Source organism: Dermacentor silvarum, chromosome 7 (assembly GCF_013339745.2).
Source record: "Dermacentor silvarum isolate Dsil-2018 chromosome 7, BIME_Dsil_1.4, whole genome shotgun sequence".
Classification (NCBI taxonomy): Eukaryota; Metazoa; Arthropoda; class Arachnida; order Ixodida; family Ixodidae; genus Dermacentor; species Dermacentor silvarum.
In genome coordinates, this window is record NC_051160.1 from 51063178 (window position 1) to 51075896 (window position 12719).

At 47.2% G+C, this 12719-nt stretch overlaps 1 protein-coding gene across 1 annotated transcript in view; it reads right to left on the reverse strand.

Moving 5' to 3' along the window:
* Positions 1–534: 534 nt before the first annotated feature.
* LOC125947112 (uncharacterized) overlaps positions 535–12719 on the reverse strand; it is a 50639-nt gene continuing 38454 nt past the window's right edge. Inside the window, exon 5 of the mRNA XM_049671468.1 lies at positions 535–698. Within this exon, the coding sequence (XP_049527425.1) occupies positions 535–698 (164 nt within the window). The remainder of the gene's footprint in view (positions 699–12719) is intronic.

The following is a 12719-nucleotide window of genomic DNA, read 5'->3' on the forward strand; positions in this document are numbered from 1 at the left end:
GGCACGGTGTTTTTTCAAGCTGCCCTTGCAGCTTTTCTCGCCTGCCTCCCTCAACTTGTTGGAAATAAACACAAATTCAACTTCGTCGGGCCATGGCGCTCAGCAGAGTCGCAGTCCGTGACGGGCACTCAAAATCGTAATTTTGGGCCCCACCGCTCTTTGTGTAAACGATCGCTGACGCCGCTGCCCGTGTCCCCCGCAGCCGTTCCCGCCCGCCGCACAGATGTACGAGGCATTGACGCAGATGTTCTGCCCAACACTGCTACGGGAGTTTGACAGCGCGCTTCTAGGAACACCACGCCGAAGGAAGCTGCGACTCGCGCCGTCCCCAACATTCTGCCCGCAGCTCCGTTTCGTTGAAAACAGTATGGCGCTGGATAAAAAAAAAAAAAAAGAAAAGAAACAATCGACGCCTGCGCTGCTGCATTCACGTATTCTCAAAGACATTGCATCGCTCTGCACGACAAACTATGAAGACGTATTTTTAATGTATTTTTTATTTGCACAGAGGAAAAAAAACTACTGTACCACGGTTTAAGAAATCATTTGCGCATCATTAGCTGCTTGGAAGTACTTCTTGCACCAGTTACGATATACCTTTTTTGAATATTGTGTATAGTTCGCATATTTTGGTTGACAATTTTTTGCAGCGCCGTCAGGGTCTTCAGTTCCCACCAGCAGATGGTAATGCACCACATCTGAAAGAAATAATAAAACGGTTAGGATTACGTAAAATAACGTTTTGTGTTAACTCTGTCACCAGATGTTACAAAACTGGCATACCTAACGTTCGTCCGTCCAAAACTATCATTTGCATCGTCCATTTGGCATCCCTCATAAGCATATCTATCCGCGCATTTGGAATCAATACAGAACGGATCCACTCGCTTCATAACCTCAATTTCGGCGATGAAAGAATTACTCGTATTACGGGAGTATTTCATCCCTCAAACAATCACTTGGTCTGTCATAGCGCACACCACGCCGTGTCATATCTCGCCTTTGCCGGCTCCTCTCTTTCTTCTATTACCAGAAATCACGCCACGTGCAACTAAAACCACAATCTAGAGTGTCCCCTCGACTCAACCATACCAAAGCAATAGCACTTGTAAACGACCGCACGGCTTCCATGAACTCTTCCTTTTTTCCTTATGGGATAGTGCTGTGGAATTCCCTCCCAAAACACACAGTGGCCATACACCGAACGCAAATAATTCCGCCATAAACTAAGAACCCATTACACAGCCTCAGACGACTACTCTTCCGTACACTAAGCCATCCTCATAAATATATACCTGCTGCGATTTCTATTTATTGCGATAGCAATTATATGGACACTTTAACCGGATTTCTGCCGTCGGCGTCGCCGTCGCCGTCGTCGTCGCCGTGAGGTTCCCTATAGATAAACTCTTCGCCGCGCGCCGTATGCCCGAGCGGAAGCGTGCGGGGACGCGCGCTATCACGGAGAGCGAACGCACTCATCTCCCACGCGCAAGCAAGGAAGCAGGAAGCCAGCGCCGGAGGGAGCGGGGGGGGGGGGGGGGGGCGCACTTCTACTCTGCCAACAACCGCGCTCGTCGCTCGTCCGCACCGTCTCTTATCTCCACACGGCTCTGACCTTTAGGCGCCGTGCATTCGCGGCTCAGCTTCCGTTGAAGCGATAGACCGCACGTACCTTCGCCCGCTGCGGCGTATGCTTGCTGCCAGCGTTTTGACAGTCGTTGTCTGCAGTCATTCAGTGTGATCTATTCGTTTTTGTCTGTGCGCGCTCACACCACGCTTGTTCATTCAGTTAGTAATAGTCGGGCCACATTTTCCAACGCACGCTACACATGCAATGCTGCCCGGATCGGCAGTGCAGCTCGACAGGTGTGTCCCTTCGCACGCGCTGCCCACGGGAAGCGCTTCTCATCAACACCACGGTTTCACACGCGCCTTCTCGTGGTCATCGAGTCTCTCTTCATGTCGGTCTACTTACGCCGCAGCACACCTGCTTACCTAATCAGCTCATGTTTACTACAATTCATATTGCTACCAAAGCCGCTCACCTTGCTTTGTATGACATTGCTGTGTTGCTATCGCATTCATTGCTTCGCCCTTAGGGCGAAACTGTGACATTTTTTTCTGTTTAGCTTTTATAGTTTCGATGTATTCTCAATTGTATATTTTACTTCACTGGTTGTATTTCTAGTGTATTTTTAAATTTTTCTTCAAATAATTGAACATGTATTTTATGTCCCCCTTATGTAATGCCATCGGTCCCTTAAGGCGAAATAAATGAAATGAAATAAATTCCAAGAGAGTTTGCATACCAGGTTAAATTAGTAATCTCAGCTTCACAATATTCAACAAGCATCACAAGGATGTAAACCTACCAAAAATTCGAATAGAAAGTATAGTAGAACATCACCTAATCTGAGCTGCTATTATGGGTAACTTGCAACTCAGCTGGTTCGCTACCCTGGTGCATTTCTGGCGTCCATTGTTTACGTACTTTTTTAGGTTCGCCCCGATGCACTATTTTTATAATGATTTTTTGCGAAGGTCATTTGCCAGGTAGTGACATTCGCTAGATGAATTAAAGGGTTATGATTGATCGCATGCTTGAGCAAGTAAATGCAGCGAGCGGTTTAGCGCAACGACAGCGTATAAAATAATGTGAGCGGCAATACCAGCACCTTTTGTGAGTCCTCTTTTCAAATTGGAAGGATAAAGGCGAAAGTTTGAGGGTAAATATATCAAGAAATGCTCGCATTTCAATCAAATGTAAACTGTTTTATCATCTGGCTACTTTTCACCTGCAATACTGTGGTTGAAACAGAAGTGAAAAACCTGTCAGTAAAGGTCAGTAACAAAACTTCACTTAATTATCCAGTGGATTGTGGCAGCTATTGTACCACATAGTGGCAGCTAGGCTGGAGGGTGAGTGCAGAAGATCGCAAACGCACAAAGGTAAATCATAATGGCTAAAAAGTTGTCGCCAGGCATATATCGTCCGAAGCATTTTCCGCCTCGTATATATGTATGCATGTATATATATATATATATATATATATATATATATATATATATATATATATATGTGCATGAGTGCCACTAACTAACACTTCCCGGGGTTTCAATTTGTACACGCACAGAAACACCAATATATGTGGACGAGGGAACATGCACAGCCGTATCGAAATTATTAGTCAGCGCTTCACTCGCGGGCGGCATGTTCTTTTATCATCCCCTTTCATTTCCCTTTTGTGTATTCAAGCGAAGCTTGTATTGCCTCTCAAGTTTCGGTCCTTTTTTAAGTGTCACCGCAAAAAACTATCATTGTCCAGCTGCTCGAAAATAAAAATTGCTCTTCGGGCTCCGGATTCGAACCACCAACCTCCGGGTGGCGAGTCAGTCCCTGTCGGCTTATCATACGGTACCTTAATAGCGGGATTTTATATGCATAGGTGGTCGGCAGGCGCTCGTGCTCGGCACGCGTTCGTGCCACAGCTCCTACGTTCGTTGTGGGGACGAATTACTACGGTTGAGGACCTTAACCGAGAAAGTGTAGGAGTGGGGTTGAATATTCTTATGCAGAAGACAAACATAATGTTCAATAGCCTGGCAAGGGAATAAGAATTCAGGATCACTCTAGCGTCTGTGAAGTAGTACGTTAATCTAGGTCAGTTACCCACAGGGGACCCTGATCATGAGAAATAAATTTACAGAAGAATAAGATTGAGTCGAAGTGCATACGGTAGGCACCACCAAATCCTGACTATGAGCTCACCACTGTTGTTGAAAAGAAAAGTGTATAATCATTGTATTCTACCAGCGCTAACACACGGGGCAGAAACTTGGAGGTTAACAAAGAATCTCGAGAACAAGTTAAGGACCGCACAAAGATTGATGGCGCGAAAAATGTTAGGGCTAACGTTAAGAGACAGGAAGAGAGCAGTGTGGATCAGAGAGCAAACGGGGATAGCCTATATTTTAGTTGACATTAAGAGGAAAAACTGGAGCTTGGCAGGCCATATTATATGCATAAGATGGATAGCAGGTGGAGCATTAGAGTTACAGAAGGGATACCAAGAGAAGAGAAGCACAGTCGAGGACGGCAGAAAACTAGGTGAGGTGATGAAGTCTCAGTTATATCAGCATCCAAATGGGTTTGTTCCTTGTGTGGATAGTCTTTGTACTCCGGTCATTGACTTGTAGCTATGTATATCTCTATTGCAGCGTTTGGAGAGCCTCATCATTTATTTGTTTTTTGTGGATGATAGTGCGGACGTTGTTGCTTGTAAGCGTGTTTGTATACGTCGGGTTAAGGAGTACTCTGAGGAGGAACCACGTTTTCGATGTACTTAGTGTGCCGTTGAGGCGATCGCAGAGGTTGTTCCAATTGCTATTGATGGTTGCTGTTAGTGAGGCTGTTGTGATCCGTGCGATTCTATGTTTCAGCCTACGGTTGTGCAGCTGCCTCTTTCATCGTGTAGTCAGACCTCTTCGCGCTTCCCAGAGGTGAAGCAGATGTCTGTCCAGGTACAGTGTTGCCGCTGTTGCAGTGCGTTGCTTAGTGGAAGCTTTAAAGTAAAGTGCAGCTGTTGTATCCACTCGTGCAGGTAGGACGCGTCGTGTTGTTCAGAGTTGGTTCTGTTGTGTCGCAAGGCGTCGCAGTTCGTTATTTTGATTGTACACTGTTAGGTGCGTTACGTATGGCCGAGTTGGGTTCCAAGCCGGGAGAAGAAGACGCCGGGAGAAGGAAGAACGTACTTTTAATGCGGCATGCTTGCCGAAAGTAGGTGTACAAAAGAAGCGCCAACGGCGTGATCCGCAGTCCTTTTTAAAGGAACGCCGTGATCAAAGGGCGAGTGAAAACATATCAGCGCACATGCGCGAAACAGATTATCGTCCGGAACAGATGAGCCAGACTTGGGCGCCGGCTGATAAGCGGTGCGCAAACGCAACACTGCCACCAGTTGAACTTCTGTGGCTAGAATGCTTTGGTCACTGCCCAGGTTCTCCATTAGTTTGTTCCAGGAGCACTGAGTCAACCCCTTGACCATTGTTAGGCAGGGGCAGGTACCTCTGCTTACACTGTTACCCGTAGTGGTTGGTGTGTCAGGTTCTGTCAGTGGAGTCAATCGATTAAGGAATATAGCATGGAACCATGATAAGGTGGCCGTTGCGGAGCTTCGTGATGGGTGCAGGGAACAACCACCACCTCCATCTTAAATATATTCCGTAAAACCACACACGGCGGGACTATTTACACAGTATTTACACTGAGATTCACAGTAGCCACGATTATGGACAGTCCCCAGCACTATGCAGACCCGTCTTCTTTTTCGTATGCTCCGCGCAGAATGTCTCGCTCGGGTTCTGGTAACTTCGTAGCAATATTTTGCGAAGTTTTACTGCTCAAATTAGACCTTCAAAATTAGGGTAATAAGGCACTACTTCGACGCATCAGTTTATATACCGTGTATGTTGTACGTACAAATTGAAATCTTGATAAGTTTATGTAAAACAAGTAAAGTACCACTTCTAAGGAATGTTTTAGCGAATAGCTGCATTTGTCTCTTATGCCTATTCTTGGGGCCGATGCGTTGGGGTGGTTGGTCGGTGGTCGGAACTTTCACCACCGGAAGATGCCACGAGCCTTCGTCGCTGAACGCCAACAGTAAATATACCACTATAAGATACTTTTGATTGGAGCGTAGTTCTGTCAAAACAGTGTCGCGTTGTCGTGGTGGCGTAGAATTACACATTGTCAATAGCTCAAAAGCGTGACTTAAAAATGTTAACTTTTTATTGGGAGAATCTGTGCCGAGCAAACCAAGTGGCACTCAAGCTCCACGATACGGCAAGCAGAGTCGGCTATCGACGAAATCTGATCAGTGGGTCAATCACGTCCGGTTTCATACATGGATTGTTAAAGGTTCCAGCGTAATCGCTGCTGCCCGCGTGCATTCCATAAAGTACTACAAAATTCTTGTAGTGCATAGCATCAGATTGCATAAGATTCCGTGACAAGACAAGGGGTAGAACTATCGATAACATTCCAGAAACTTCCTATACACGGAGAACGTCCTGCGCTGAGTGATTACGTTTAACATATGTTAGCTGGTGTAAAGTGGTCACCCGAGTAAGCGAAAAAAAGTACACGTGTCAATCGGCAATGCGAAACAATGCGAAACTAGCAGTCAGCACGGTTTTAGATGTCTCTTCGTACCATGGTCTGAGAATTGTGCGTGTAAACGAAAAGGCGGGCCTGGAGGATCGTGCTACCAAGCAAGAGATTTGGGCGTCTTAATTGTTAGGGTGCTGTAGTGGAGTGCTCAAGAAGAACAGCCATACTACCCCACGATTAGCCTCTCTCCCCGAAGCGGCCACATAAGAAGGCTCCGGTACTGCTACTGAAGCACGGGTTAATCACTTTTTTTCTACGGAGAAATACACAATCGAACAACAAACGGCAACTAAATGCGTTCAATGCGAAAGACATACACTTTGAATCGCGGCAACGATTGATTGAAGAATGTAGAATTCATGAAGCATACGGCTATTTCCTCACATTTGCAATAATCGTCAACTGTTTGTACAATTATTTTTACTCTAGTATATACAAATTGAAACCTCGGAGTTTTTCTTACCCATTTCATTTCGTTTTTTTTTTTTGCCCTGTAAAAGTTCTAACTTTGTATTTTTTGACAATTTACAGGGTAAGTGCAGTTTTTACACTTTGATAATGTAAACGTAAATGAATACATTCGGTGTTTTAAGAGAGACTTACTTATGAAAAGTGGCAACTAGAGACATCGTGAAAGTACTATTGCTTAAACATACATTCCAGTGAGACCTTTAACAAGTAGTCTCTACTTACGTTGGATGACAATGCCATTTGGTTGGTCTACAGGTAAAACAAAGAATTATATTAGTTGACAACATTCTTTCTAAACCACTGGCAAAACTAAAATAATAGTCATTCATTCAAAGAAACTGTAAATGTCCCGGTGGCATGAAGTTCCACGTCCTCAATTATTCTTAAAATAAACGTTCAACATTAATTGGGTGACATCTTATTGTACATTGGCCTTCTTTTAAATAGCAAGAGCCCTTCAGAACACACACAAAGAAAGATATATATATATATATATATATTGTGATGTGGAAGTACGGCACCGTGTCTCGGCTGCTTGGGCGAAGAGTGAGGTAGAGGAAGAGGAGGTGGGCGGATAATAGAACAGCTGGCCCAGGAACGGGTGCGGTCTCTGTGTCTCTCATTCCGTTACAATGACGCTGTCGACCAACGATCTTCTGCTGGACGACCTGCAGTCGGACACCGTGTAGCGGAGCGGAAGCACACTACTACGTGCCGCTGCTTCTACTACTCTGGCTTCTGCAACCGAGCTCATTACCGCTCCTGTCCAAACCAGCACGCTGTCTGCAACCGTCAACACAGCTCAGGTCAGCGACTCAACTGCCGTGGATATGCAAACTACCTCGGCGCCAAGAGACGCCGTACACGCTCCCTTGGGCTTTGCTTCCCGTACCGCGCCGCAAGCAACCTCAGCATGGACGCCAGAGTTCATAACTCCTACCTCGAATGTGCTTTTCAGCGACGCCGCCGTATTCACAAAGGCAATCGCTGCTATGACCAGGTACTTCGAAGACGCCAACATCACCGTCGTCGCAGCCTTGGCAGGTACCGCGCTGCCTCCGCCATCTCTCACAGAAATTGCAGAATTTCGAGGGTTTCCGGATAACCCGACACTCTGGCTGCGAAACATCAATTCCCTGGCCAGTCGGCACTCTTGGCCTGATGACGTCAAAATGTCCATTGCTGAGAGTCGACTTCGCGATTCCGCCAAAGCATGGCATCGATACGATGGCTGTAATCACCAAACTTGTGCCGAATTGGGTGCAGCTTTAGTGCTTGCCTTCAGCCCGCTCTCGTACACATATGATGACCAGCTCATGCGTATGCGATCGCGCCGACAAGCTCCCACTGAAGACGTCACCAATTACGTCTACGATAAGCTCCGACTCCTCAACGACTGTGGCCTCGCATGACCGTCTCCAGCTGCGCGCAAGTACGTGATCGACAGACTGTGCGACTCTAGTCTTGCTGCCATCCTATCTTCGCACTCTCCTGAGATAACATCCCTGGTTTTCGCTCACAAGGCAGTGGAACTGCAGCAGTGTACTCGACGGAAATCCACCAAGGAATTCTGTCAATCGCCGCAGTCCCTAATTCAGTACCAGGCCTACCCAACTCCACTGTTACCAGTACATGTCGAAGAAATAGGCGACTTGTCCGCAGTCATTGATACCGGCGTCGAGCGGACGGCACTACACCAGCGTCATGCTCCCAACACCATTTCCCCGTGGACGCAGCCTCCAATCCACGGACTAGGAGGTAGTGTGATGCCAGTGGGCATGCCCGACGTTTATGTCTGGACAACAGCGGGGACAAAGTTAATTTCTCCCGGCCATTCCCGTCGTCGAGGACCTGCCTACCAACATGATTATCGGATCAGATTTTCTACTGTCCGACGACATTCAACTCACCATCGATAGCGGCCATGTACAGCTCCGGCCTGCGTTAACTGAGAATACTGCGATGCCCCACCTAACACCAAGAGGTGAGCGGCTTCGTTCGCTTACATAAAATTCGGTACTGGCTCGCCATGAAGCGGTGTTCGCTGACACTACCGCCCATCTCCCGGGCACAAAGATGTTCCTGCATAGAATACCGACAGGGAACCATTCTCCGATATGCGTACAATTGAGAAGATACGGCGAGAGGAAACGCTCCATAATCGCATATCAAGTACGCGAAATGCTCGCCGCGGGCATAATTAGGCCTTCATCAAGTCCGTGGGCAGCGCCCGTCATGCTCGTGCGGAAGAAAAACGGCGGCTTGCGTTTCTGCGTGGATTGCAGGGGCAGCTCAACAAGTGCACGACGCCCGTCTCGTACCGCTTACCCCGCATTGACGACGCTATTGACACAATCCGCCACTGCAGGTTGTTTTCGTCGCTCGACTTACGTGCAGGGTATTGGCAGATCAACGTCGCTGAAGAAGATAAGTCCAAGACAGCCTTTCGCACTCCGTCGGGCTTGTATAAATTCAATCGCATGCCGTTTGGGCTGGGAACGGCCCCGAGCACACTTCAGCGCGCGATTAATTCAGTTCTAGGGTCTCTGAAGAACCGAGCCTGTGTGGTCTACCTAGATGACATCCTGGTTGTTAGAACAACCAAGAATGAACATCTTCGCAATTTAGATGAAGTGCTGTACAGACTTTACGAGGCGGGGTATCGCTTAAACCGCGAGAAGTACTAGTTTGGCCTGTCTAAGATAGCGTACCTTGGACATAATATTTCCCCTGGTGGCATTCAGCCACTCATGGAGCGCACAGCGGCAGTGTCGGAATATCCCACACCAACCTTCTTGAAACAAGTTTAGTCATTTATGGGTATGGCCTCGTATTTACGGAGGTTTATTCCACACTTCGCTTCGATCGCAGCTCCCTTGAGTGATCTCGTTAAAAAGGACGCACAGTTTAACTGGGGCGCCGCGCAAGAAAACTCTTTCCGGACGATAAAGCAAAAGCTCACTGTCTGTCCAGTATTAAGCCACTTCAATGATGACTGGACCTCTGAAGTATACACCGATGCCAGCCAAGTCGGTCTAGGGGCAGTGCTCGTGCAACGCGATCCTGATGGCGTCGAAGACATTGTTGCTTATGCCAGCCGAAAACTCTCCAACACCGAGCGCCACTATCACTCCAATAAGCTGAAATGTCTGGCAGTCATGTGGAGCGTGGATGACAAATTCCGACACTATCTGTTCGGGCGCAGATTTACCGTGGCCACTGATAATTCTGCGTTAACGTGGAAGTTTTCTAAGCAACAGCTAAAGCACAATTTCGCCCGGTGGATTATCACGCTTCAAAAATATGATTTCGACGTGCGTCATCGTGCCGGGGTCTTGAATAATATCGCCGATGCCTTATCACGCAACCCCCTCGAACGCTTGGAACGAAACAGGCAAAATCACATCCTTTTTGCCCAAGTAGACTTGCCCAAAGCGCCTCAAGAGGACAGACAGGAGAGGCCGATCGCGACGTCCACCTTGCGGCAGCTGTCTATGCGGTCAATACAGCGCTGCAGACCCGTACTTGTATGACGCCGTATGAAATCCTATATAGGAAGCTGCCCCAGCTGAAAGCGGTACTCACGCTAGATGCTCCCGTTAGCGGCACACGCCCTGACAGTCGCACAGTCGCCTGTCAGAAGATGAGAGCTGAAGCGAAGGAAAAAAATTGCCCGCCAATCCACCCTGTGAAGGTGGTTGGAAAGCGAAGCTTTTTACGCCACCCTCACGGTGACTGCGGCGCACTTGATATTTCACACACTACAACGTAACTTTAACCACGGCCTTTATTATTATTTACTTCACAACAATGTTCACTACTGCTTTATGATCGGTGTGATATACACTACTAGACTACTCCATAGTGGGGTAGTCTAGAAAATGAACCGAAGCAGTTGCTAGGCTGGAAGGGTTTCGAATGACGTCAACCCTCTTTCAAGCAGCTGCATAAGCTTTGCAACAGCTGCAATCTAATCTTAAGGACCGCGCCGAGCCTGTTTCCGTTGTTTTCGCGCAGCCCTTATCATCCATCATGTTGGCTCATCACTTTGAAGCTTGTTTTTGTGGTTTTTCTTGCGAAAACGAGTGCTTAGTTGTACGCTGAATGCCTGAATTCAAGTAAGCTATACCTGCAATTGTTAGCGGTTCGTCGGGATCGTTTTTTGATTACAACGACGGACACGACAGAACCCTTGGCTGGTAGAGGTACAAAGCTTCGCTTTAAAGGACACACAAGCGCAAGAAGAACAGAAGCGCTATTATGACCGCCGCCGTCGACCTACCCCTGCGTACAACATCGGAGACGAGGTTTAGGTGCAAAGAGGTGGCAGCTGTCCAGGCAAGAAGCTACTCGCAAAGCTTGAGGGGCCCTTCACCATCACTGAGCGCGTAGGAGATAATACATGGCGCGTTAGCACCTCGGATCCAAGCTTTGGACTTGACCGGCGGAAAAGAAATAACTGCGCCGCGCACGTGTCGCGCCTGAAGAAAAGGTAACGCTGATTCGACGGAACTGTCGTTTCTTTTGTTTGCCAGGTCCGCAGCATGGCCGAGTGTGATGTGGAAGTATGGCACCGTGTCTCGGCTGCTTGGGCGAAGAGCGAGGTAGAGGAAGAGGAGGTGGGCAGGTAATAGAACCGCTGGCCCAGTATCGGGTACTGTCTCAGTGTCTCTCATTCCGTTACAATATATATATATATATATATATATATATATATCACGTGTGCGGGGGGCGGGGGGTCATATAAACCGTGCTTGAAATCTCCGTTCGTTGGGGATAAATATACCTTTACCAAGTAGTCTCTACTTACGTGTAGTGACGTTGCTATTTTGTTGGTCTGAAAGAAAAACAAGGAATTATGTTAGTTTAAAGCATTTTTTTATAGACCACTAGCCAAAACACAATCATTGTCGTTGATTCAAAGAAACAGTTCTTTCTGGGGTTTTACGTGCCAAAACCAGTTCTGATTATGAGGCATGCCGTAGTACAGTAAATGTGCCTGTGGTAGGAAGTTCCACGTCCTCAACTAGTCTTAAAATTAACGTTTAACACTCATTTGGAGCCATCTTATTTACCATGGTCTTCTTTTAAATATCAAGGACCCCTCAGAACACACACAAACATATACAGGGTGTTTCAGCGAACACTTTCAAAATTTATTTAAGGTTGCCTGCGGCAGATAGCCCAATTTCAGTTAATGAGCAGGTCTACTCGAAGAGGCGGACATTACTTGCACAAAAAATTAAAATGCATAATCAACAAAACAATAAAAATTCACTAATTACGTTTCTAACTAATTACCCAATGGCCCATATTGCAATTTACAAATTGTAGCCGTGGAGCTCGCAATGCGTTTGGGAATAATTCTAAGGATGCCACCAGTTTCGAGATATTAATTCCCGGACTTGGCGGAGAAGTGCCGTTCCAGTTAATTTTGCGTTTCAATTCATAAACCGACGTTTTCGTAAGAAACTAACTGGAACGCCAATGCATTTCTCCGCAAAGTTCGGGAATTAATGTTACGGGAAGGAAGAAGCATACTGGTATTTACGCATGGGTTTTAATTGCTGCGTAGAGAAGCGAAAACCCAGAATCTTCTTTTTCGTCTCCTAGGGCACCAACCATGTCCTCTTCCTTCCAGATTACATACTGTGACATTACCCCCATCGGAAGAAGCACCTTACTGGTGCGACTCACTGGTTCCATAAAGGAACGGTTTGAGGCGGCTGACGTGGGTGATATCAGATAGAGGTAAATGAACGGTAGCATCCAGTGGAGACACTTCATATGTGACAGGCGTCACCTGGCGGAGGATGCGATAAGAGCCGTAGTATCGCGAAAGGGGTTTCTCCGAAAGACCGATACGTCGACATGGAGACCAAACTAGCACAAGAGCACCTGGTTCGTAATCGACGTCGCGGTGGTGCTGATCGTAATGGCACTTCTGACGTGTCTGTGAAGCAGAGAGACGAAGACGGGCAATCTGGCGTGCCTTAGTCGATGTGGTTATGACATCACGAGCGCACGCTGTCGGCGAGTCGAGTGTGGTCGAAAGAAGAGTCTCGAAAGTCAA